The sequence below is a fragment of the Podarcis tiliguerta genome (genome assembly GCF_965153285.1).
Source record: "Podarcis tiliguerta genome assembly, chromosome: 8".
NCBI classification, from domain to species: domain Eukaryota; kingdom Metazoa; phylum Chordata; class Lepidosauria; order Squamata; family Lacertidae; genus Podarcis; species Podarcis tiliguerta.
This window is the reverse complement of record NC_139541.1, coordinates 42,264,444-42,289,976: the sequence shown is the minus strand read 5'-3', so window position 1 is coordinate 42,289,976 and position 25,533 is coordinate 42,264,444. Positions and strand designations below refer to the sequence as shown.

Genomic DNA, 25,533 nt, shown 5'->3' with positions numbered 1-25,533 from the left:
TCATTGAGGTAACACATCCAGGGACATTGCAGGAAACTAATTGCAGGAAGTCCTAGCCCTTGGAGAATGAATTACCTGGTAACCATTAGCAGGACAAAACAGAGTAGGGCTCTCCTTGGCTCAAGGGATTTGTAAAGATTCAAATATTGCTTAAGATGGTGTTGGCCAAGCAGTGACTTCACCTTGTAACAACACCTGCTCACATCTTGGACTCTTTGTGCAAGACCTCTGTGTTGTTGTTTACAATGAAAAAAAACTGTGATGTATGTAATACAGTTTCACAGAGTTCATTGAGTTGGTTGTTAAACCACACTAGGAAATTTAGCCCTGTGAGAATGGAAGTCTCCTAACAGCTCTCAGCACCCTTAACAAACTACAGTTCCCATGATTCTTTGGGGGAAGTCATGACTGTTTAAAGTGGTATAATAGTGCTTTAAATGTATGGTATGGATGCTAAAGTGAGAGAGGATTTAATGTTTCACATAAAGAACCACACCGCTCTAAGCCAACTCTGACTTTCGGTCAAGCTATCCTCTCAGTGCAGGCCCTGTAAGGATCATCAATATTCCAGCATGATCTTAAGAGGGCACTGTCATAGGAATGGTCTTGGCCCCCACAGCTCTGCTCCACGTGTGCCTGCTGCTGTCACACAGCTGCCCAGAATAGTCTCACCATCTGGTGCCCGGCTTCTCAACAATGGCTGCAGCGCAGCATCTTTCCCCCACCCCCGCTTCACAATTACAAAGAGTGAATTTAAACATCATCTCCTTTTAACTCTCCCTTCTTTTATCCTTTTCCCCCACCCGCCTGTCCCTCCCAATTCAGGGAGGTTTGTCCCTTAGCAAAGAGAGAGAGAGAGAGGAAGAGGAGGAGGATAATGTCTGCAAAGCATTTAATCTTCTGGCCAAAGAACAGCAGAGAGCAAATTAGGATTGACTCCAATTAATTTGCCTTGATGGGCAAAATCTGGAGCGCAGCCATTTCTAGGAATTAAGAACAAAGGCAGGGAGGGTAAAGTAGGTCGCTGGAGAGTTTTGTAATGGACAAGAGGGGTGCGTTGTGCCCATTTCCCATGACGGAGGAATCAATCACCCACCAATTCAAACTAGCTTTCAAATAGCTGTATAAATTGCAGGCTGAGTCTCACCTGCAACTGGGAGACAAGAGAATGCAATCAAGAGTCTCTATTGGGTGGATTCATTTGTGTGCGCAAACAGGTAAAAAATGATGGCTGAAAATGGAAGCTAAATCCAGGCTGGGAATTTCCTAAGCTTGAGCCTCTGTCTATATTGCTTTTGCTGCCCTCTTAGCCCAGTTGCCTCCACCACATTCTCTTCCACCCCCTGATGGTGTCTCTAGAAGGGTAATTTCAGATGGAGGGTGTCCTCACTATACCTTTAAAGCACATTTGAAATGCATTGTGTCCCTCAAAGAATTATGGGCGCTGAAGCTTACCCCTCACAGAATTACAGTTCCCAGCAATCCTTAAAACGCCACAGTGCCCAGAATTCTTTGAGGGAAATAATGTGTTCAAAGTGTGCTTTAAAAGTATACCATGCACACAGTCTAAGTGTCAGAAGAAAAGGAGAGAGTGGGAGAATAGTATTTCCCACAAGCCACAAGGGGGCTGTTCAAACCTGTGCTAGTCCACATAGTTGACTGGGCAATATGGGGATTAGTGTGAGTGGCACAGGCCAAAGCAAACAGGCTTGAGCACAAAACCCTGCTTGAGCCCCACAACACCCTTGCCCTGAAGTTTCTTCCTGTGCTAATTCTGCTAGTCCATGTGAACTATTCTGTCCTGGCTACAGGTGAGACAGGGCATGAGAGGTGGCTAAGACTGGCAATAGTCCAGAGGTGGGCAGACTTCAGATTTGGCAGGTCTACTTTAAGATCAAGGGCAAATGGATGGTTTTCATGCTTTTAGTTAAGGATGGAGAACTTGCAGTTTGAATTTGTGTCTGAAAGCAGAAAGGCCATAGCTCAGCGGCAGAGCACATGCTTCCGCGGGAGAAGACCAGGGGTCTGTCAGCCAGAGTATTCTGAGCCTAGAAGTTTTTTTCCAGTATCATAACTGAATTGAGCTCACAAGATTGTAGTCATTGTGCCCACTAACTTACATTTATTATGTAACTAACTTACATTTATGAATGTTAATGTGTCTACTCTAACTAAAAGTTGGCTACAAACCACAGTCCTTTTACACAGCAGTCTATTCCTGGTTACTCACACACCTTTTAATTTCAACCACCTAATTTAAGTGGGAAAAGTCATTTTGTTGAGAACAATTTTGTTAGCAGCAACTGAAACTCAGAAACCCTTGCTATAGTCTAGTTGCAAATCACCCAGAGACCTACAAGCAAAAGCTATGTACCTTCTGTCCACCTCTGGAATACTCAGCCCAGGTAGGGCTCAAATCACAGGACCTTGGACAGCTCCAAGCCAGAAACTTGCTCCTTCCAGGTCTTTGACTTTATTTATTTATTTATTGTTTAAAAATCATATACCCTTCCCAATGCATCTAAATTGCTTATAGCAATTAAAAATGAAGCAATCCCATGAACACAATAAAACAAGAGCATATAAATAGAAATAGACTCAGCAGATAGGAACATTATAAAAATGAGGGTCAGCCTTAAAATGATCATCTGCCCACCATGATAAACGGCATTTATTTATTTATTTGATTAATTTAATTTATGGATTGCCCTTCATCCAGTTACAGGGTGGTTCACAAGACAATAATATAATGCAATTTTAAAATTGTACATAAAGTGTTAAATGAAACCCAGAGTTTACAACTTTTCATATTGACCCAGAATCTTAATTCTGGCAGAACTCAAGGACTCTCCTGGTTTGCAGCCTAGCCTCTTAAGCTTAGCTCTCTCTCGCTGGTCAGCCTGTGCCTGGACTGTACCATGGCTCACGGAAGAGAGGAGGATCCTGTGTCTGAAGGCTCATCCAGACAAAAAAAAATGGAGTCTGAATTGATGGTGGCTGACCAGAAATGAGCTTGTAGTGGATAGCGCAATGAAGACGTTAACCCAGCTATATACAGTGGTACCTCGGGTTACATATGCTTCAGGTTACAGACGCTTCAGGTTACAGACTCCGCTGACCCAGAAATATTACCTCGGGTTAAGAACTTTGCTTCAGGATGAGAACAGAAATCATGCTCCGGCGGTGTGGCAGCAGCAGGAGGCCCCATTAGCTAAAGTGGTGCTTCAGGTTAAGAACAGTTTCAGGTTAAGAACGGACCTCCGGAACGAATTAAGTTCTTAGCCCGAGAAACCACTGTAAAAAAGAGGCAACTTTCTTGCTGGAGATCATAAGGAAAGGAATTGAAAACAAAACTGCCAATATCCTAATGCTGTTATACAAAACTATGATGCAACTGCACTTGGAATATTCTGTGTTGTTCTGGTCTCCTCACCTCAGAAAAGATATTGCCGAGCTAGAAAAGGGCAAGTAAGAATGATCAAGGGGGTGGAGTAACTTCCCTGTGAGGAAAGGTTGCAGCGTCTGAACCCATTTAGAGAAAAAGCGAGGAAGAGGCAAAACAATAGAGGTGTATAAAATGCTGTGTGGCGTGGAGAAAGTGGGCAGCAGAAAGTTCTCCTTCCTCTCTCGCAACCCTTGAAATTGCGGACATGCAATGAAGCTGAATGCTGAAATACTCAGGGCAGTTGAAAGAAAAATGACACTGTGGAACTCACTCCAACAGGAGGCAGTGATGGGCACCAGCTTGGATGCCTTTAAAAGAGGATTTGGAGGCAAATGTTATCAATGGCTGCTGGCCATGATGGTCACACTCTGTTTCCAAGGTTCTATGCTTCTGATCACCATTTGTGGGAAAACTTAGGAGGGAGAGTGCTCTTGTGCTTGGGTTCTGCTTGTGGGCTTCTCCGAGGTACCTGTGACCACAGGATGTTGGACTAAATGGACCGTTGGCCTGATCCAGCTGGCTCTTCTTCAGTTCTTCTGCATGTTAGTGAGGTAATAATGAGTTGTTTTCAGAAGCTCCAGAGAGCTGAACCAAGTGGTTCAAATGACAAGAAAGGATATTTTGACTGAACATGAGGAAGAACTTTATTGATATCTCATGAGACTTTTAGAAAATGCCCTTCTACCCTATCAGGGATGTTGTACAGTGTTGTCATCATGGCTGGACTTTGGGGCAAGAATCCCAGGGCCTCATTCAGCAGAATGAGCAGGAGGACCCCCCACCACAAACATAGCAGGAGCGACTTGCTACATTTTGAAGTGATAAAATACACATTACCATCTAAACAGCAGCCTCCCATCAACCCATGTAAGATCATATACAGTAGTTCAAAGTCTAAAATTGATTAATTGCTACACTAGGGATAGTGCAGTGGATCTCCTACACCGGCAACAGATTGGACTAGATGCAGTGATGGATGGTCAATTGGGATAAATGGGGCATTGCCTCACCAACCTCAGTTTGCTCCCACTTGCCTGCTTTCTTACTTACATCTTGTCTAGGAGTGACACTGGATGTCAGATTCCTCAGCAGAGAAGAGGATGGTGGAAGTACTTGGCTCTGTCTGTCACTGTCTCTGGTGCCACCGACTGATGGGCCCTGCCTTCTGCCTCTCCAGTGTCAATGGGCACCAGTCACTACAGACTAGATGACAGTTGAGGTGCTTCCCAAATCTACAATTAAGGCTGTGATCCTATGCACACTTAGCTGGGAGCAAGCCCCACTGAACACAGAAGTACGTAATTTAGAGTATTAGTACACACATAGGGCTGGACTGTTATCAGAGTCACGCTTCCATGTGCCTGAACTTCCATGTGCCTGAACTTCCCTTTCACAACAAGTTTCTAACACTGATAATTTGGTTAGCTGCTTCATTGCTTGCTTGCTTGCTTGTTATCTGAATGTTGGCGGGAACCTTGTATTTGTTCCATCTTGCTGCCTTTATGGATTCCCAACTTCTTCCTTCAGAAGTGTAGTTGGTATTCAGTGCACCAGGCTTGTATTTCTTTGTATTGTTCAATCAAGCACCATCTAGGGGCAGGATCCATTGTCCACACCCAGCCGCAGCCTCTTTCCAGCACAGTCCCTCTTACCTCCTACGCAGTGCATTCTCACTATGTCAATATAAAATCAAACCCAAATGAAATAAAACAAGAAGAGCTAATGTGAGAGGGCTCTTGGTTCACCTATGAATAGTGACTGATGGGGATGCAGAGAGTGCAGCCAAACAGGTCGAAGAATGAGCAGCAGAGAGTACAGTTTGTGTAGGTTGTCACAGCTCCAAAAGAAAATTTGGTTTGTCTATTATAGGCAAAAACAGGGTCAGCTAATTGGTCTGTAGCAGTAGTTCAGCTCCTGGGATTTTGGATCCCAGTCTAATAATAACAACAACTATAATAAATGTAAAACACTTTTCTGTTTACATGCTCAAAGCATTACCAGTATAGTCCAGAAATTTATCAGAACAAAATTCAGGCGCCCGAGAAAGTCACCAGTGTTTCCTAGGGCCTGTGTAGCATTAGAAACCTACACCTGCTATATCAAGATAGATAATATTTTCTGTTTTCTGATCAGAGAAAAAAAGGTTTTTGACACAAAATGCATACCTGTCAGTTTTGGATACAGGTATAATTTTCTGATAACCAAGTCTTTAGTTCCACCCAGCATCATAAACATAACTGCCAGTATACAGTTGTAACTTCCAGAGCCGTGTTAGGCTGTTGCATCAAAAAGTAACACGTTTATTAAGGCATAAGCTGAACCTTTCTTCAATACTGAGGACAGGATAATATCTTCCATTGCACCTGAGGGCAGGAGGCTAATTTAGGAGGGCCAGGACAGACTGTATGGCATGCACAGCTCTGTCCTCCGTCAGAGGGTAATGGCTGGGAGGCTCAGAGGGATGCTACTGCTGTCTCCCCAGCATCTGCCACCTGAAGGAGTCACCCCATTCTGCCTAGTGTTAGGGCTGGCTCTGGCATTAAAGATTTAAAAAAAATAATACAGCAAAACTACATGCTTGACTATGAATAAACTTGTGGTTAATTCATGTTAAGTGATCTAGAGTGTGCCCTGGGTAAGTGATTCATCTAGTAACTACTCAGGCTGAGCTGGGTATCCTCTGTTGTTCACACATACTATCAGCCTGGCTTATCCTCTTAGCTGAATCCTGCAGATATCCAGCACTAATTCACCCTTAAACACAGGCTTGTTGGAATTCTAAATGAAGAATAGGCAGATTATCTGCCCTGCTGGCTGCTTTTAAATGCTGAGGGACCTTGCAGAGAACTGCTGAATGTGCACATTTACAAAGGGCAGCCCTCTTCCTGTCCCACCCCCCTTGCTACGCACAGTTTAAAAATTTGTTGGTCAGATTGCTTGATTTTCATTTTGGCCTTTTCCCCTTCTCAACAGATTTCATCACACCAGTTGTGGATTTTGGATCAGTAGGACTTTGTGTGCTCCCTCCCCTGACCAAAAAGACAGTTTAAAAGTAAAAGTAAAAACTGAGGATATACATTTGATCCTGGTTGCAAAGGCAGGACCCTTAAAATAACCAGATCATCTTGTTATTGCTATGTATCTCCTGGTCTCTGCACTTGGTTTCTTTACATCTCAGTGCCTTGTATGCTGCTTGGGAAAAGATGGGTGCAAGGCAGTGGAATGTGGAAGAAGAAAAAGAATCAAGCACCGCAATCAAAAGTTGCTTTTCCCCTCTAATGTGGTCTAGCATGATTGTGATACCAAGACAATGTCCCTGTTTGTCTGGGCATATAGCAACATAGCAGCCTATGCCTGGGCCTTAAGGATGGTTGCAGAGGTCCTGCTCGTACAACCAAAGTCAGATGAGGCACAAGTGATAAGGTCTTTTCAGTGGTAGCCCCACATTTGTGGTACTTCATCCTGTTTGGCTCCTCTTTCTCTCTGATTTTAAGAGCATGCTGCTGTATCAAGCCTCAGTCCCATCTAGTTCAACACTCTGTTCTCTCAGTGGCCAACCAGCTGCCCATGAGCCTTAAAGGCCTTTTTACTTAGATTTAAATAAGTTAGACCTGATATATAGATCCACTTAAAGATGTTGTGCTGGGTTTTAAATTGTTGCTGGTTTGTCTGATAATTTTTTACCTAGATTGCTGCACTGAACCAGGGTGCTTTATGCTTCTAGATTCCCATTTGCCGGAGTCCTGTTCTGGACATGGAACAGATAAGGGCAATTTGGGGTGAGGGGAACTGGCAATTTGCCTTCCCATTTCCACTGGAATACTCAAACATCCCTAGCAGGAGATGGGGAGAGATGCTATCTGAGATCCTGGACAGCTACTGTCATTCAGACTAAACAATACAGACTAGATGGATGAATAGTCTGCTCAGGTATAAAGCAGCTTCCAGCATCTAGTTTGCATCAAAGGACCTGGAGAAATTGCTGCAGGATTTAAGTGGAGTGTGGAATTTCAAGTGGGATACCTGGTGAAGGGACATAGGAGATTAGAAGAAGACACTTTGCCTGCCTTAACCCATTTTTCCATTCAGTGAGATATTAGCCTGGTGAGCAGAGCACCTTTCCTCCCCTGCTTGTCCCAATGCACACCTGCTGCTATATTAGGCCTTAACAGGGAAGAGACCGTTTCTCCCTGAAGCGTGCCAGCACAGAGCGTGGAATGGAAATAAGCAGGGGGCCTTTGGGGGTAGAGGCTCTCTGGAGGCACCAGACTCTTGTTTGTGCCTTTCAGAAAATGCTGAGCTCATTGCCCCAGAGACAGCAGCTCGCAAGCCCAGATTTCTGTCATGTTCAGGTACAAGAAGCACAGGCTAATGAAAGCCAAAGATTTAGGGCTGCTTTATACAGGCCAACAACCACCCCCAGGTCACTCCCCGCCTACACCTGCGTACCAGATAAAGGTAAAGGATCCCTGGACAGTTAAGTCCAGTTGAATTGGACTATGGGGAATGGTGCTCATCTCCACTTTCAGGCCGAAGGAGCCGGCATTTGTCTGCAGAGTTTTTCCAGGTCATGTGGCCAGCATGACTAAACCGCTTCTGGCACACGGGACACCTTGACAAGTGTCGGGGCACAGCACTGCATTGGCACACTCCTGCTACAACTCAGCAACCACTGCAGCTCTTAAAATCCTTCAACCAACATTGTGGAAAGCACAGGGATGAAGCTTTGGAGGCTTGACATTATGCAACCCATTTATCTAGCAGAATATAAGAGCCCTGCTGGATCAGGCCAAAGGCCCATCTTGTCCTGCATCCTGTTCTTGCACTGACCAATCTGATGCCTTTGGGAAACCTTAAAGCAGGACAAAATGCAACAGCACTTTCCTCACTTGTGACAATCACAGGCACCTTGCCTCCGACAGTGGAGGTAAAACACAGTCATCATGGCTAGTAGCCAATAGCCATTGACATTAATATGCCCAATCCTTTTTTAAAGTCACCCACAGCAATTACATTGGCGACCAACGTTGCTTCCTGTAGGAGCCACTTCCAGTTTAACTATGTGCTGTTACTTTCTTTTGTCTGCCTTAATCTTCAGCTTCATTTGATGTCCATAAGTTCTAGCGTTAGGGGAGAGGGAGAAAAACTTGCCTCTCTTCACTGCTATGCATACCTTTCTCCTCTTCTGTCATGGGCTACTGGACTTTATTTCAGTGCACAGTCCTGTATCTGAAATGCAGGAACCAAGTAGTGGAAGCGTCTCACGTGGACTGAAGTTTCCTCCATCATTCTAACCATAATGTTTAACTTCTGTTTCCCACCTCCTCAACATAGCCCAACCATCTTTAGGTATCATCAACAGGAGAAAGGCCCAGGGGGGCAACAATTTCCCGTACAGAATCTGTGCCTCAAGTGATTAAAGTAGTTTAGAGGATCTGGCCTGAGCAGAAGCTGACTGTCCAATCCAGCTAGGATTTGGCCCATTCAAGAAAAATACCAAAAGAAAGAGACATTTGAAAACTGAATAACGAGCAAGATCTGTGCCATAGCAGGGCGGATGTTTTACCCCAAGGTTGGAAGCAGCCATTGTACCTTCATGCCCTGGGCATGTGGCAAATGTGTAGAGGGTGCCAGGAGATGTATCAGAACTGCAGCCACGCTATGGAAGGGCTTAATTGGGCTAGAAACAGAGGTGGGTGTCGAGGGCTCAGGAGAGGCTTTAAGCAAAAAGGCAGATTAATTACATTATGGGCAAGCAGCGCTGGGAACACAGAGCTGAAATCCAAGCAAAGCCGTTAATACCCTTAATGGGGGGAAACATGTGCCAGTTAGCACACCCTCTCTCCTCCTCTCCCACTCTCCCCATCCAACACCAGAATGCATATATCCAGTGTCCTATAGATGCAGACACACCACAGAGTTAAAGCACACACCTGGCTCCAACAACCCTGGGCACTGGAGTTTGTTAAAGGGCGCTGGGAATTGCAGGTAAACCGTGAAGGGTACACTACGGTTCCCAGGATTCTTGGGAAGAAGCCGCGTTCTTTATAAAGGACTGGCACTCAGAAGCAAGATTGCTACTAGCATGTATAAAGAGGATGGTGTGCCTGAACAATAAAAACTTTTGGAGGTTTGATATCCTTGTAACAAAAATGTATTTTTTAAAAAATGCCAAGGAAGACAGCTCTCACTCCAGGAGGCATGGGATCCGCTTATGTTGCAGTTCTCTGAGCCCTAAACGCTGACTTCTTCCAGGTTAAGCGCGATCTGGATCACAAGACACAACAGGCAGAAAGGCTCCCGGCAGCAGCACCCTGCAGGAACGGCAAAAGCCACCACACAGGACAAGGCAAGAGAAATGTAAAAGTGCCTTTTAATATAAATATATAGATACATTTGAACAGCTGACACCAGCAAAAAGGGAGGCCCAGGACTTCCATTGCTTACACATTTGTCGTTCCATGTCTTGGCCAACAGACACCTGTGTGCTGGGAACAGAGGGGATCTGTGAACTGAGACTGGGCTGCACAGGCAAGGCAGCCCTGGACACCCCCTTTAGGAAAGTGCTACCTCCAAAAAGCCCATCTCCACAAGGAAAAGAATAGTGCAGAAGTATATTCAGGATATGACCTTGTGAATGGTAAGAGCATATACCACCCCTTCCCCATCCTGGTGCCCTCTGGCTGTTTTGGACCACAACTCCCACCAGGGCTGATGGCATCATCACCCCTAAACATCTGGAGAGCACCAGGTTGAGGAAGGCTGCCACAGACCCCCTCTCACTGGCAAAATAGTTGGTGGAGGGTGCTCCGTTTATCATCAGGTCCAAACCAGCTCCCCTGCCAGCTGATCCTGGTGGGTGGAAAGCATGTCTGGGAGGGCACTGGGCTGGGAAATGACCTACCCATGGGGAAATGCTGTACTTTGGAGGCTTAAGATGTCAAAAACCCTGCAGAGAAGTAGACAGCAGATGAAACTTAAGTGACTGCTTTGCATCTCCAATGCAAAGGGTAACCTGGAGGGCTTGAACTTCTAGGGCAGAGAATTATATAATTGCCAGATAAATATACTGCAGCACCCACCTGCAGCCAGTAGAGATCCCTAAGGTGTCCCAGCTCACAGGCGACAGCTGTGCTCCCACTCGATCAGGTACACAGAGTGCTGCAGGACGGGGGAAGGCTAGGACAAGAGTGCTGATGTCATGTCACATCCACACACACTCCCTTTGGCACTCTCGGGGACACTAGTCACTCAGCAAGGATGCTGTAAGCAGCTGGATGTACTGATGCCTTTCTTACTGGAATAAGGAAGCAGGGAGGCAGTGGCTTTGAGATATTACCCCTAGGATGGGGAAGGACCCAGATTCCATCAGAGGGCGAACATCTGCTTTGCATGCAGAAGGTCCCAGGTTCCATCCTCAGCATCTCCAGTGAGGGCTGAGGGAGACTTCCTAGCAGAAACCCTGGAGAGCTGCTGCCAGTCAGTGTGGGCAATAATGAGCTAGATGGACCAACAGTACAAGGCAGCTTCCTATGTTCCTAGCATGAGGCTGGGGAGCAATGGAGACAAGGGGCAGTGTAGGCAGGAGGACAGGGCACTAGAGCTGCCGCAAAGTGCCGGCTGGTAAAAGTAGGGCACACGGGGACAGGAAGAGCACCATTAGCCCAACCCAGCCTCTTTGAGCAGGGCAAGACACAAGGCAGGCAAGCCATGGCATCCTGCCTCTTCCACCCAGTGGGCCTTGTGCCCCCGTCATCAGGACACGCTGAGCACCGCTGCCGACTGCCAGGCCTGATCCCAATTTCCCTGGCAGGCAGCGGTGCTGGGCCACTGGTCTGCACTGTGGTGGACAGGAGGGAGGGAGGCCTCCCACTGCTCCCTGGCTAGGCAAAGGGCACCAAAGCCAAGAGAGCCACAAGAGTCAGGCTGCCCACAAAGCTGGGCCGAGGCAGCCAGGCTTCCCCCCGCAAGGTCTCCTTGTTGGTCTCATCCATATCCGAAGCCCTCCCGCTGCCGGCCAGCTGGGCCCGTGAGCTGCAGAGGTCGTGAAGGTTGCCTTGGAACTGGATCTTCCGGGACTCCTGCCGAAGAGACTCCCAGATTTTCGCTGCCTCCTCGGGGCACCTGGACAGAACCTGAGTGGCACAGGTGTGGAAGTCATCCCAGGACCTGCAAGAAGAGGAATCTGCATGAGGAGCAAGCAAGGCGCCCCACAGAAGCAGCAGCAGCAGGGGAGCTTCAGCTAGGCCTGAGGTGGGGAAGTGGTAGGCCTCCGGATGTGGCTGGGACTCCAACCCCAATCAGCCCCAGCCAGAATGGTGAATGGCAGCCTTTGCCAACCTGGTGGACTCCAGGTGTTCTGGATGACAACTCTCATCAGCCCAGCCTGGCTGTTGGGCACCTGGTTGGCTTAACCACATAGCTGATGGCTACAGACCTGCCCCTATGACTACAGTCGCTCTGCAGCAATCTTTAAGAACCACTGAGAGTCTGTGTGGGGTAGTGATTAGACTGCTGAGCTAAGACTGAGAGGAGCCAGGTTCAAACTCCACTGAGCCATGATGTTGATTGGGTGGTCCTGCTTGCGTATTTCCAATGGGCATCTAGCTGGCTACTCTAGGAACAGGATGCTGAACTAGATGGGTCTTTGGTCTGATCCAGCAGGGGTCTTCTCATAATCTTATCCTAAATCAGTCCCATTCTCTTAGCCCAATGTAGCTCAGAGGGTTGTTCTGAGAATAAAATGGGGTGGGCAGGGAAGGGAACGTAAGGGGAATTTGTCCAGTGCTATGAACTCTTTGGAGAAAGAGCAAGGCAAAGATGTAAGAACATAAGAAGAGCCATAATGGATCAAAGCAAAGGCCTACCTGGTCCAGCAGGCAACCAGATGCCTATGAGAAGCCCACAAGCAGGGCAAGAGGGCAACAGTTGTCTCCTGCTGTTGTTTCCCAGTAACTGGTGTTCTTCCTCAGAGGTTCTATATCCCCACAACCATAGCCTAGCTGTGATATCAAGTGGCTGCAGTGTGGCATCCAGCCTCAGAGAGCTACAATTCCCAGATGGCTTAACAATCCATCCTTCTTCCCTGGGAACTCTGGGAACTGTAGCTCTGAGAGGAGAACAGAGGGTCTCCTATCAACTCTCAGCACCCTTAGCAAACTATCATTCCCAGGATTCTTTGCGGGGGGGGAACCATGACTCTTAAAGGCGGCATGATACAGCTTTAAATGAATTGTGTAGATGTGGCCATAGTGTTGTGTTCTATAAGGCAGCTGTCTGTCATGACCCACTATGGGCATTTTTATCTACAGGTATTTGGAAGAAGGATCCTGTACTCACTTGCAGATGATGTCCAGCTCCTGCTGCTCCTGGATGCTATCATCATCCGGCTGCTGCTCCTGCTGTGCACTTTGAGCCATGCTGTCCCCAAGGCTGATGAGGCACTCAGCAAAACCTTTGTAGATGGTGTTGCACTTACTGCCAGCCACACTCACCGGCTCCTCAGACAGAACTGCAGAGGGAAACAAGCAACACTCAGCTTGTATCATCTCCAACACAGATGGGCAACCTGTGTCCCCAAGGGTCACATACGGCTCGTACTTCAGTTCATGTGGCCTTCAGCATAGCCTGAAGCCACCTTGTTCCATCTCACCAGGCTTCCTCCCTTCCTTGCTATGCATTTCCTCCTTATTTTTTCTGGCTTTTAAAAACATTTCCCGATATTTCTATGTACTTTTGGAACAAGTGGAAAGGGTGCCATGTTCCTTAGTGCAAAATAATTAGACATTTTGTTTTGGATTCTGCCCCTCAGTTTCATTGTTATCCCCCCAAACTGTGAGAAAACAAATTTGCAGACTTTAGTCATGTTAAGTGTGCATTTCTGTGCATTTTACATATAACACTAAAGTCAGAGAGGAGTTCTTGTAATAAGAATAAGAAAATGCTGAAGACTACCTGTTATAACAAGGATTGGTTAACTTTACAAATTAGTCAGCAAATGCTCATCTTAGAAAACCTCCTAAATATGGAAAGTCTGAAAAACAGGCAAATCTAATTAAATTGGTCTGGTCAAATTGATTCAAAGCCAGATGACAAATCAGCTTTAAAAACCTTCTTTAAATCACTAGACAGACCTCATAGTGCACCCATACTGGTTTAAAATATATATAGGTGCCAGTACCAGCAGTCACAGTAATTCTGATATTGCTGCCGTCAGGACCTCTTGTTAAGATGCTAGTCTGACTGCACCCACACAGACACCCTCCATTAAAGCTGACTTGGACCAGTCTTGGTTGGGAAACACTTACCTGCTCAAGGCTGACAGAGAAAACACAGTAAGATGTCCGCAAAGTAGAAAAATGATTAATATTTTAAGTGAGCTGGCCTACTTCAGTCTGATCAAAAGACATCCGTAGGCTGCCTCACTCCTCTGAACACACCAGCAGGAAAAGGAACAGCCAGAAGATTTGAACAGCAAAGCTGACGAAGATGGGATTCCCTTCGGAACCAGCAGGGGAGCCCCCAAGAAGCTGATTAGCAAACTCTGAAACTGCTCTCCTCTCTGATGACCTCTGGCCTAGGCAGACGTCATGGGAACAGGCTGAATCAGGTCAAGAATGACAAAGGCCTCCAGTCCCCATCTGCACTATGCATTTCTAAGCAGTATCATACCACTTTGAACAGTTGTGGCTTCCCCAAAGGAATCCTGGGAACTGTAGTTTGTTAAGGGTGCTGAGAGTGATTAGGAGACATATATTCCCCTCACAGAGCTATAATTCCCAGAGTTCCTTGGGAAAAGGGACCAATTGTTAAACCACCCTGAGAATTATTCAGAACTTTATTTGTTTGTTTGTGTGCAAGTAGTAGGAGTGTGCTATCTGCCTATTGAAGGGAGTAGGTTAAAGGACAGAGGGCAGTTGTTTGGGGCAAAGTGCAGAAAATCAATAGAAGGTTCAGCACCCCAAGGATCTCCACTTTCATTTTAACAGCCACAAAAGAAGTTTCTAGTCCTTAAGTTGTTGAGTTATGCCCAGGAAAATACCTAAAAAGCCAAAAAGTGAAGCAAGCCAACCTGTATTTGCAATAACAAAGAACTGGGATCTAGTGCCCTGCATACATTCTTGCCCTCCTGCCATGACCGCTATGTCACTAGTAGTGCAACAACTTCAGGCACATCTCAGCCAAACAGCAGCCAGGCATCTTCCCATGCCGCCCAAGGAGATGGGACCAAGCACAGGGATGTAGGTGAAGAGCATATTTCGGACAAAAAGCAATTCACATGCTACGTTATATCACTTGTACAGAGTGATAGAAACCTCAAGGGCTAGTAACCCATGTCATCGTTTTAAATGCAAGATGCTCATGTCATGATTCTTAAAAGATGCTGCTGTAAGAATCCAAACTTCCCCAGATTGCACATTAGAACATAAAAAGAGCCTGCTGGATCAGGACAAGAGCTCATCTCCCAGCGGCCAACCAGATGCCTATGAAAAGCCCAAAAGCAGAACCTGAGTGCAATAGCACTCTCCCCACTAAGGGAAACATTGCCATCGTGGCTATCACTGCATGCAGATGATAGCGCATTTGCCACACACGTTTACTGTAGAGTAACCTTGCAAGAGGCTGTGCAACAACCTTTGCTGGTCACCCAGGGCAACCCGCCAATTCAGGATGGGAAGTCTGTCACACCCGCAGGTGGCAAGCCATATGTCAGCTTGAGCCCATAGTCCCACCATGAGATTAGCATTAATCAAATGAAAGTCACATTGCAACTCAAGGACTCTAATTATTTATTTAAAGATGTTTTAACCTCTACGTCCATGAGGTTGGCACAGAGTTACCAGTGTCACTCCAGATTTTTAGGGTCCCTTGGGCGAGATACTCTCTGTGAGCCCATCACTTTGCTGCTGTCAATTCTGTCATTTGCCTGCCTATACCCTTGTCCAGAAAGAGAGGGCAAAGCAAGGAGGAGGAGAGAAGGTGGAACAGAACAGTCCAAACCCCAATGGTTGCAGAGGAAGTCACTGGTGGAGCGTGAAAGATGACGAATAGCAAACTTTTAAAGTTTCTGTTCCATGGTTTCACCCAGATTCGGAGGCGCTGATACATCTCCTTGCCAACTGTGCAAGGGACCAGGTACATGCGCACTGATATAGCTCCCTGACAAGGGCTCAAGGGAGCCTAGGTATACCTCTGCCGATCCCTACTCTAGGGATTAGTCAAATGTGGGATAAGCAGCCTCATATAACTAACATTTTTAAGTCTAATTAATGCATGAAGGGGTTAAGACCATAGAGTAAGCTGTCCTGCCAGGCTTAACTCATCTTGGGAGGGACTATCAAGACTTTGTTCCTCTTCAGTCTACTGGATGAACTCAGCATGTGCAGAGGCCAAGATGGTTGTTCCAGATTAGCTGCATGGCTCTCACAAGCCATCTTGGGTTCCTATACCAATAATTTATGAACTTCTACCATCTTGGAACTAAACTAAGTCTTACTGCCTGTGCAACTTTTCTGATTGATGTATGGAAAAAGAACATGAACTGACTTTTGAAGAGTCTGTAAGTCAACCAATTTTAAACTTACCAAATGTGTGGTCTTTTCCTATGCTGGGTGAAGAAGGAAATTCTGAAACCCAGAAAGGGATATTTTAAAGGTCTAACAACCTATACTTCCATACTTTACTTTGCTGCATATTTTGTGATTTTAAATCTCTGCTGGGGTTCTCTCATAAAAAAGTACTTGCCCCAAACTTGGATCTTGGCATCCAGGAATAATTATTTATACCAGCCATTGAGCCTTCATAATATGGCAGATGATGATTCTGATGATTATAAATGGTAACACCTAGTTTTAGCCTGTTTTGTGGCTGTGTTGATAGGAAGTGCAGAGATCTAAATTCTAATCCTGATTTCTCTCCCTCTCCCTCTCCACCCCCAACCTTTGCATGAAGCTTGTAACTTTAAAAAAAAGTGGGGGGGGAGGGAGTTCAGAGCATATACTGTGAATGCAGAAGGTCTCAAGTTCAATCTAAGCATCTTTAGTTCAAAGCCTTTCAGGTAGCAGAACGACCTTCTGCTTGTAAAGCATGTGGTTTGCCACTGAGTTTTGACTCATTGGCTAGAAGGCACAGTGGCCTCACGGTAGAAGGCAGTGCCAAAAGCTACTTTTACTGTTCTTCTCTGTGAAGAACTGAAAGCCTAAATATTCCAGTGCCCATAATATTCAAAGCAATAAAATAATTATTTGGAACCCACAGATGGGCAGTGCCCTGAAGCAAGTAGAGGCTGCTGCTTTAGGTGGCAGATTTTGGATGCCGCTCGGGGGGGGGGGGGAGATCTGATTTGTGGCAGAGCCACATACAGACAAACAGGAGCTGAGTAAGGGCACAGTTGTGGATGAATGCACAGGTCCCATTTAAACCAATGATGGTTTTGCAGGGGAACATCTAATAAGTAGGTTGTGGCCCATGTGAATTAAAGAAAGAGAGTGGGGCTTGTCATGGGATTATTCATGTTCGGTATCAAAATATCTGATGCTGGCTCTTTTGGGATCTCTTGTGAAACTCAAGTAACATCCCAACACTTATCTGTATCAAGTTGCTGCTGAAACTACGAGGACTGAGTTTTCTGCTTTCCAAGCAACGAAAAGGATGACTGACTTTGGAACTTAGGCTAAAATCCTACACCCACATACTTGGGTATAAGCCCCATAGGATTAACTTTTGAGTATGGGCCTGCACTGTTATTTACTTAGCAATCCACTATCAATATCTCATGGAAATGAATGAAGCTAGGCTGTGTCCATTAGCTATAATTAACAGCCTATTGAAACCTATTTCTAGCACCAGGATTCTGTAATGGAAAATTTCAAGCAAAGTCTAGAATCAACCAAAAGGATGGTAAACAGGATAAAGCATAAAAATAAAAAGCGTTTAATTAAAGCAGTAATAGAAGTGATGTTTGGATTCTCGTCCGGAGCTTGATGTATGGGTACCCCCAACAAAATTGAAAAATTTGGCTGTATAATTTGGAATTAATGTGATTTGAAATAATGTGATATGATTGGCCTGTTAATAAAAATTATGTTTTTTAAAAAAGCATAAAAATAAAAAGCAACAGAAGCATATTTAAACACATAACACAGATGGGCATAAATGCATAATGGATTTCCAGTTACAGAACTTGGGATTCTGGTTGAAATTTAGTACAGGATTATTATGCTTGATCCTGCAAGCATCGGGGGGGGGGGGGAGACTCATTTGACACAATTTAAACCTTTTTCACCAAATCTGGAAGCCAAATTTCAGTGACTGAAATTCAGTAATAAAACTAGCTAATTCATGCTTCTCACTCTAAATCAGGAAGAGGTTCAGTATGAGAAATAATATGTTCTGTGCCATGTACTTTGATATTTTTTGTAGTTTTTTTCATTATTATTATTATTAATGAATTTTCTTTTGTAATTTTGGTTGTCTATATTTATATGTATTTGTTTAAAGCAAAATAAAAATATTTAAAAAAATTGTAAGGATCTAAACTTGGTGCTACAAGTATAGGTTGCAAATGTAAACACACTGCTCCAACCCCTAGTGGGGGGGGGGGAGGGGGTTGGAGATTAAAGAAAATGAACTCCCTCCTAACCATTAGCATCCAAAGAAAAGTTTGCTGCGGGGCGGGAAATGCCATCCATAGAACATTCTGTGGCCATACAAATACACAACAGGAATTTAGAACTATTCCAAATCCAGCCAAAGAAGGCACTTTACATGAAGGAATACTCCACGTTTCCATACCCAAATGTTCTGGTGCTTAATGGCTGAATTCTGCCATTTAACTTCCCAGAACATTGTGTTTTATCCAATAATTTCCCCAAATGTGTATTTCAATTAGGATGAGCGGCTGCAGCTTCCTGAAGCCACAAAAAAAATCTACCCAACACTTTCTGAAGAAATCTTTTTTAAACAAATTGCATCTTTCATATGCTTCACATCAATGAGAACTTCTACTTCAGCAATCATTCATCCATAATAAATGCCCTGAATTCTTCTAGAGAGGACCTGGCTCTTCTCAACTGACACCAGGGATGGGAAATCCATGGCCTTCCAGAGATTATTGAGACTGCACCAGTGGCGTAGCGTGGGGGGTGCAGGGGGGGCCGGCCGCACCGGGCGCAACATCTGGGGGTTAGGGTTAGGGGGCGCAAATCCACGGGTTAGGGGGCGCAAATCTACGGGTTAGGGGGCGCAAATCCACGGGTTAGGGGGTGCAAATCTACGGGTTAGGGGGCGCAAATTACTTGCCTTGCCCCGGGTGCTGACAACCCACGCTACGCCACTGGACTGCACCTCCTGCAAGACCTAGTGAGCTAACATGACCTCTGATCAGGGATGATGGTAGTGGTGCAATATATAGAGGGCCACAGGTTGCCCACCCCTGTCTCAGAATCACAGGGTCAGAAGGCCCCTACAGCCAACACTGCTGAATAAATATTCCATCTCTCTCTCTTTCTCTCTCTCTCTCTCTCTCTCTCTCTCACACACACACACACACCACAAACAATGTCAGCTTGTAGAATGTGGAGTCTGTGGCCTTCCAGGTGCTGCTGGATTCCAATTCCCATTAACCCCAGTGGGTAATGGAATGGTAATGGGATGATGGGCGCTAGAGACCAACAACATCTGGAGAGCCACAGGCTCCCCATCCCCTGTTTCAAAACTTGTTGGTATAGTGCAGTGCACGAGCATCTTCTTCTATATGGGCTTACCTTCTATGGACCATGCACTGACTTCTAGAGTGTCTGTAAATCCCAAAGATGATGGTTCCTTAGCATTGTACCACGTTAATTGTACTGTATATGGAAAGGGAGAGTGAGCTTGAAGTGTGTGTTACCTTTGTGGTCTGAAGCGTACGGATAGCAGAGAAAGAGGTGGGACCCCTCTGTGGGCAACAGGAAAATGAGAAAGCTGTACGAATTCCCCCCTTAAAATATACGTCCCTTTCCAAGCAAGAGACAGGCATAGAAAGGGGGGCAGAAAAAACGTAAATAGCCAAAGGTGGAAGAAGACAATTGTTGCTGAGATTGCATTCATGTCTGCTTCTTTCTTTGTTGCCACCGATTTATTAAAACCAGTTCCTGAGCAACACTTGGAAGAAAAGTCCCTTATTAGATATCTCAGAGGCTGCTGACTCTATAAAGGGCTGAGAGAGCTCCTTCATGGCTTGTCCAGATCTTATTAGGTGGAATAATGAAAGAAAAGACGACCCAGTGGCCCCATAATAGAATAGATAGTTACTTCATGCTCACGAGCGTAATATTAAAATGTCTTTTTTAAAAAGGGAGGATGGAACTCCAGAATACTCCTTCTCTAACACACACACACAATTATGGCATAGCTACAGCACAGACTTGACACTGATTTAATTGTCATTTCCTCTCCTGAGAGAACACTGAATTTTTAACTTCTGGGAGGAGAGAGGCTAGGTATCTCAACCTGGGAATTTTCTGTGCTCTCACCAAAACTACAGTTCCCAGGATTCTTGAGAGGGAAGCATGACATTTAAAACTGGTGTACAACACACAAGTGTACACCACAGTGTACATTTAAATCTGGTGTACACACACACAGAGAGAGAGAGAGATTTGAGGTGTAGATAGAGGTGGACAGATCTGTCTTTTTTGTTTGTTTGTTTGTTTGTTTCTCTTAATTTCTCCTTTTTTCTTAATCTTAAATTCAACTCTCCGTACTTCGGCATCAGTTTGTGAATTTTGTTTAAGCCTTCATGAAAAGTCACCAGTGTTTTAGTGCACATTATCCTGATTTGTGTATACAATTTCCCCTAGAAACACATTTTTGCAAGCAATTTTCCCATTTGTATTTGTTTTTCACTTGTTTATACATTTTATGCACATTTTACTCTAGAATATAGATTTCTGTGGACACTACTTGGCTGGAGGGCTGCATCACAAAAATTGGAGAAGTGCAATTTTAGAAGGATGGCTATGTTGCAGTTTGCGTATTACAGTGGTACCTCGGGTTACATATGCTTCAGGTTACATACGCTTCAGGTTACAGACTCTGCTAACCCAGAAATATTACCTCAGATTAAGAACTTTGCTTCAGGATGAGAACAGAAATTGTGCTCCGGCGGCGCGGCAGCAGCAGGAGGCTCCATTAGCTAAAGTGTTGCTTCAGGTTAAGAACAGTTTCAGGTTAAGAACGGACCTCTGGAACGAATTAAGTACTTAACCCGAGGTACCACTGTATTTCAAAAAGTGTGAATTAAATAGATTCACATGAAAATGCTAAGCAAATTTCTCCCCCTTCCAATGTATACTACTACTGCTAATTTATTATTTGTACCCTGCCCATCTGACTGGGTTGCTCCAGCCACTCTGGGTGGCTTACACATAGTAAAACATTGAACCTTAAACAACTTCCCTATACAGGGCTGCCTTCAGATGTTTCCTAAATGTTATATAATTACTCATCTCCTTAACATCTGATGGGAGGGAATTCCACAGGGTGGGCGCCACTACCAATAAGGCCCTCTTCCTGGTTCCCTGTAACCTCACTTCTCACAGTTCTGGAAACTGCCAGAAGGCCCTCGGTGCTGGATCTCAGTGTCCGGGCTGGATGATGGGGGTATGCTTCTTCAGGTATACTGGGCTGAGGCCATTTAGGGCTTTAAAGGTCAGCACCACCAACACTTTGAATTGTGCTCGGAAACATACTGGGAGCCAATGTAGGTCTTTCAAAACCTGTGTTATGTGTTATAAGCCCACATATTAACCAACTGGAACAAGGTGAGTCAACAAATCACAGATTTGTAAAGCTTCCTAATTACCTCACTACCTGTCGGTCACTGGGAACATTGCCCTGACATTGGAGAGGGGGCAGAACAAGAGTGTACTCAGTCTCAAATGTCAGCTGCACTGCAAATCCTCGTTCATTCTTGTCCTTTCCAAACTGACACTGCCACACCCCAGGCTGGGCAAAAACCAGAGAGTGCCACTATGGCAGGGCCAGAAGACAGATTGACAGCACAACCCTAGGCATATATACTCTGAAGTAAGTACTGTTGAACTCAGGTAAATGTCTACAGGATCACAGCCTAAGAGGATAACCAAAACAAGGTGTGAAATATTCCATGAATTGTTATGCCAGCTTTTGCCAACTATTTCTGATTATTACAAATAACCAACTACAACAGATGTTCTAGAGATGATCTTGCAATTTATGCTTGAATGTGAGGGATCACAGCTCAGGGGCAGATCACATGCTTTGCATGCTGAAAGCATCCTGACATTCAATCCCTTAGCAGATCTCCAGGTAAAAGGGTCAGGTAGAACGACAACCAGCCTGGGATCCTGAAGATCAGCTACAAGACTACACAACAAAGCAGCTAGATTAACAGACTGGAAGCCAGGAGATCCGGGTTCAAACCCTTGCTCAGTCATGAAGTCTCCCGGGTGATGTTGAACTAGCCACACTCTCAGTTTAGCCCACCTCACAGGGTTGTTGTTATGATAAAATGGGAAGAAAGGATGGAACAAAAATAGCACATCATAATATGGCAGCTTCCTGTACAGTGGTACCTCGGGTGAAATACTTAATTCGTTCCGGAGGTCCATTCTTAACCTGAAACTGTTCTTAACCTGAAGCACCACTTTAGCTAATGGGGCCTCCTGCTGTTGCCGTGCGGCCGGAGCACGATTTCTGTTCTCATCCTGAAGCAAAGTTCTTAACCTGAAGCACTATTTCTGGGTTAGCGGAGTCTGTAACCTGAAGTGTATGTAACCTGAAGCGTATGTAACCCGAGGTAGCACTGTATTCCAAGTAAGTCCATCAGTCCATCTAACTCAGAATTTTGTGCACCAGGGATTCCCAGTCTCTTCCGCACATGGACCACCTGAAAACTGCTGAGGACCTTGGCAGACCACTTAAGGGTTTTCCTGACAATTGTAGCAACTATAATGTGCTGTGCTAGGCGCTGTGTGATCTTTTATTGTATTTTTATCGCTTCTTTCTTATATAGTATTTGATTGCATTACAATTTGCGTTCCATGGAATTCAGATGGTAATACAATATAAGAAACAAAGAATCAATAAAACATGATTAAAGATAATGCTGCAGACGACCTGAATGAAGTCTGAATACAACTGGTAGTCCATGGACCAGCTTGGGAACCCCTGGACTACACTCAGGGTATCATTCTGAGGTCTCTCTCAGCCCCACCTGGGGATGCCAAGGAGTTAGCCTGAGACCTTCTAGATGCAAAGCAGATGCTCTAACCACTGAGCTACAGCCTTTCCCCTAATGATAAATAATTCATGCTAGGCTAGAGGAACAAACAAAGGATTGTAATTAACTAACTTTTGCTCAGGGTAGATGCACTGAAACAAACAGTCCTACATCAGTAATGTTCATTAATTTTAACAGGTCTAGACGGGTGGAAGGCAACATACTTTGCAATACAATCAGAAGCAACAATTGCTGGAATTGTTGCCTCCCCCCCCCCCATCCACAGATACATCACCGCAACTGAGGGCACATTGGGGTCACTGACCATCTTTTCAGCGTCAGGAAATAACTCTATGCCAGTTATGCCAAGCTCAACTGAAACGCCACAATTCAAGCCACAATGAAAACTCCATCCGTCTGAAAAGACGTTGCCAAGCTGAGCTAAAGACAGCTCCAACTCCACCGGTAAACCCCCAGGGGATCCATTCTGGGCAATTGCATGGCAATGTGGTGCCCTCTTGCTCCAGATTCCAGATTAACAAGGACACCCTGCTTCTCTCTCTCTCTCTCTCTCTCTCTCTCACACACACACACACTCATTAAAAGTGCTGCCACAACAAACCTGTTAGTCTTTTAAGGGGCCATTAGACTCTCTGTTATGCGTGCTGTAGCAGACTGGCACAGCTACCACCCCCACCCCACCCCAGAACAAATTCAAAATAGCAGTCCACCGATAAATTCAACCCCTTTTTCTCCACCTTGATCATGCAAAAAAAAAAAAAGGGGGGGGGGGGAGAAGAGTGCTTTCAACATATGAAGCAATCTGTTAGAAATATTGGATTATACCCAAGCAAGTTATACTCCTAGTAGACACATTGAGATTGATGGACCTAAGTCATGTCGGTTAATTCCAGTAAGTCTACTCTGCGTAGGGGTAACACTGGATAGAACCCACAATGTAGGATTCCACATCCTTTGTTTGCCAGCGTGACAGAGGATGCAGCTGTGCCAAACTTCTCCAACCTGGTGCTCCCCCAGATGTTCATGGGACTGCAACTCCCACCTGCCCCTACATGCCGCATGGTCAGAGATGATGGGAGTTGTAGTCTAACAACATCTGAAAGGCACTAGGTTGGAGAAGGCTGAGCCATACCACAAGAAAACGGACCGGTTGTTGGAGATCGTGGTGCTGAAGAAAAGGCACCCCGGGAGAGGGCTTCCTTCCATACGAGCGCGCAGGGTTGCTAAGGTGCAGGAGAACAAACTGGCGAGCCAGAGGTCTCCCCTGCTGGCCTGGCAACGCACCCGGGGTTTGAGGGGAGGATCGGAACGCTGGTCTCCGGTGTTCACACACTTAGGAGAAGGCGTGCACGGCGCCTCCATTCATAGCAGGCAGACCGCAGACAGGAAGCAGGGAGATCCTCCTGGCGCGGAGCCTGGGCGGGGAGGGGGGGGGGAGAGGCAGTCTAAAGCGCTCCGAGCTTTGCAGGGCAGGACTTGGAGGCCGATGTTCTCGGTCCTATTTAGCAGGGTGAGCTAAGGGTCCCCCCCAAACGCAGCGGGGCTTACATCCTTAAGTAGTGCACTTTTGCCATTAGACAGCAAAAATAGATGCACCGGCGCGAGGCTGCAGAACCAAGCAGCGGCATCTTCACGAACACTTGTCACAGAATTGTAGAGTTGGAAGGGACGCCAAGGGCCATCTAGTCCAACCCCCTGCAATGCAGGAATCTCAACAAAACCATACAAGACAGATGGCCATCCAATCTCTGCTTAGAAACCCCCGAGGAAGGAGAGTCTCCCGCCTCTCATGGGAGTCTGCTCCACTGTCAAACAGCTCATACTGTCAGGAAGTTCTTCCTGATGTTTAGTTGGAATTCCCTTTCTTGTAACTTGAATCCATTGGTTTGGGTCCTAGCCTCCGGGGCAGCAGAAAACAAGCTTGCTCCATCCTCCTTGTGGCAGCCCTTTAAGTATTTGAAAATGGCTATCTTATCTCTTTTCAATCTCCTCTTCTCCAGGCTAAACATACCCAACTCCCTCAACCGTTCTTCATAAGGCTTGGTTTCCAGGCCCATTATCATCTTGGTCACCCTCCCTTGCACATGTTCCAGCTTGTCAATCTTCTTAAATTGTGGTGCCCAGAACTGAACACAGTATTCCAGGTGTAGACTAACCAAGGCAGAATAGAGCGGTCCTATGACTTCCCTTGTTCGGGACACTATACTTCTGTTGATACAGCCTAGAATAGCATTAGCCTTTTCTGCTGCTGCACCACACTGAGGACTCATGCTCAGCTTGTGGTCTACTAAGACCCCTAGTTCCTTTCCGCATGTCCTACTGCCAATCCAGGTGTCCGCCGCCTTATAACTGTGCAACTGGTTCTTCCTGCCTAAGTGTAGAACCTGACATTGGTCCTATGGAAAATAATTTTGCTCGTTTTGGCCCCGTTCTTTCATCGCGAGCATCACACACACACGTGCAGCCCAAGCCGATCCGCGCCCACTGGGACACAAGCCCCGCTCCCGAGCTACCAAGCAGGCGCAGCGATGCTCGCGGTCTTCCTTTGCTCGAAAGACTTTGCACGCTCCTCCAAGCGCCGGGCTGCTCTCTCTCCCCACCCCTTGCGCGGCTGGCAGCTTGCACACTCAGCTCCCTCGCCTTGCCTCTTGCACTCCCGTTGCACACTCGCCGCCCTGCTTAGACCCGAGCACACATCTCTGATACTCACCCAGGTGCAGCGGGAGCAACAGCGCCAACGACCCCAGCAGCGCCCCGCAGCCCATGGTGGTGCCGGCGCCCAGTTCCAGCGGCAGCAGCGGCTCAGTGCGGAGCCAGGCAGGAG

At 46.0% G+C, this 25,533-nt stretch overlaps 1 protein-coding gene across 1 annotated transcript; it reads right to left on the bottom strand.

Annotated features, from left to right (window-relative positions):
• Positions 1-10,794: 10,794 nt before the first annotated feature.
• Positions 10,795-25,507, bottom strand: NRN1L (neuritin 1 like). Its single transcript, XM_083452593.1, has 3 exons — positions 25,420-25,507; positions 12,785-12,956; positions 10,795-11,614 (listed from the first exon to the last, which is right to left on the bottom strand). Exons 1-3 carry the CDS (start codon positions 25,472-25,474, stop codon positions 11,329-11,331), a joined length of 513 nt encoding a protein of 170 aa, XP_083308719.1. The 5' UTR covers positions 25,475-25,507; the 3' UTR covers positions 10,795-11,328.
• Between the last annotated feature and the right edge of the window lie 26 nt (positions 25,508-25,533).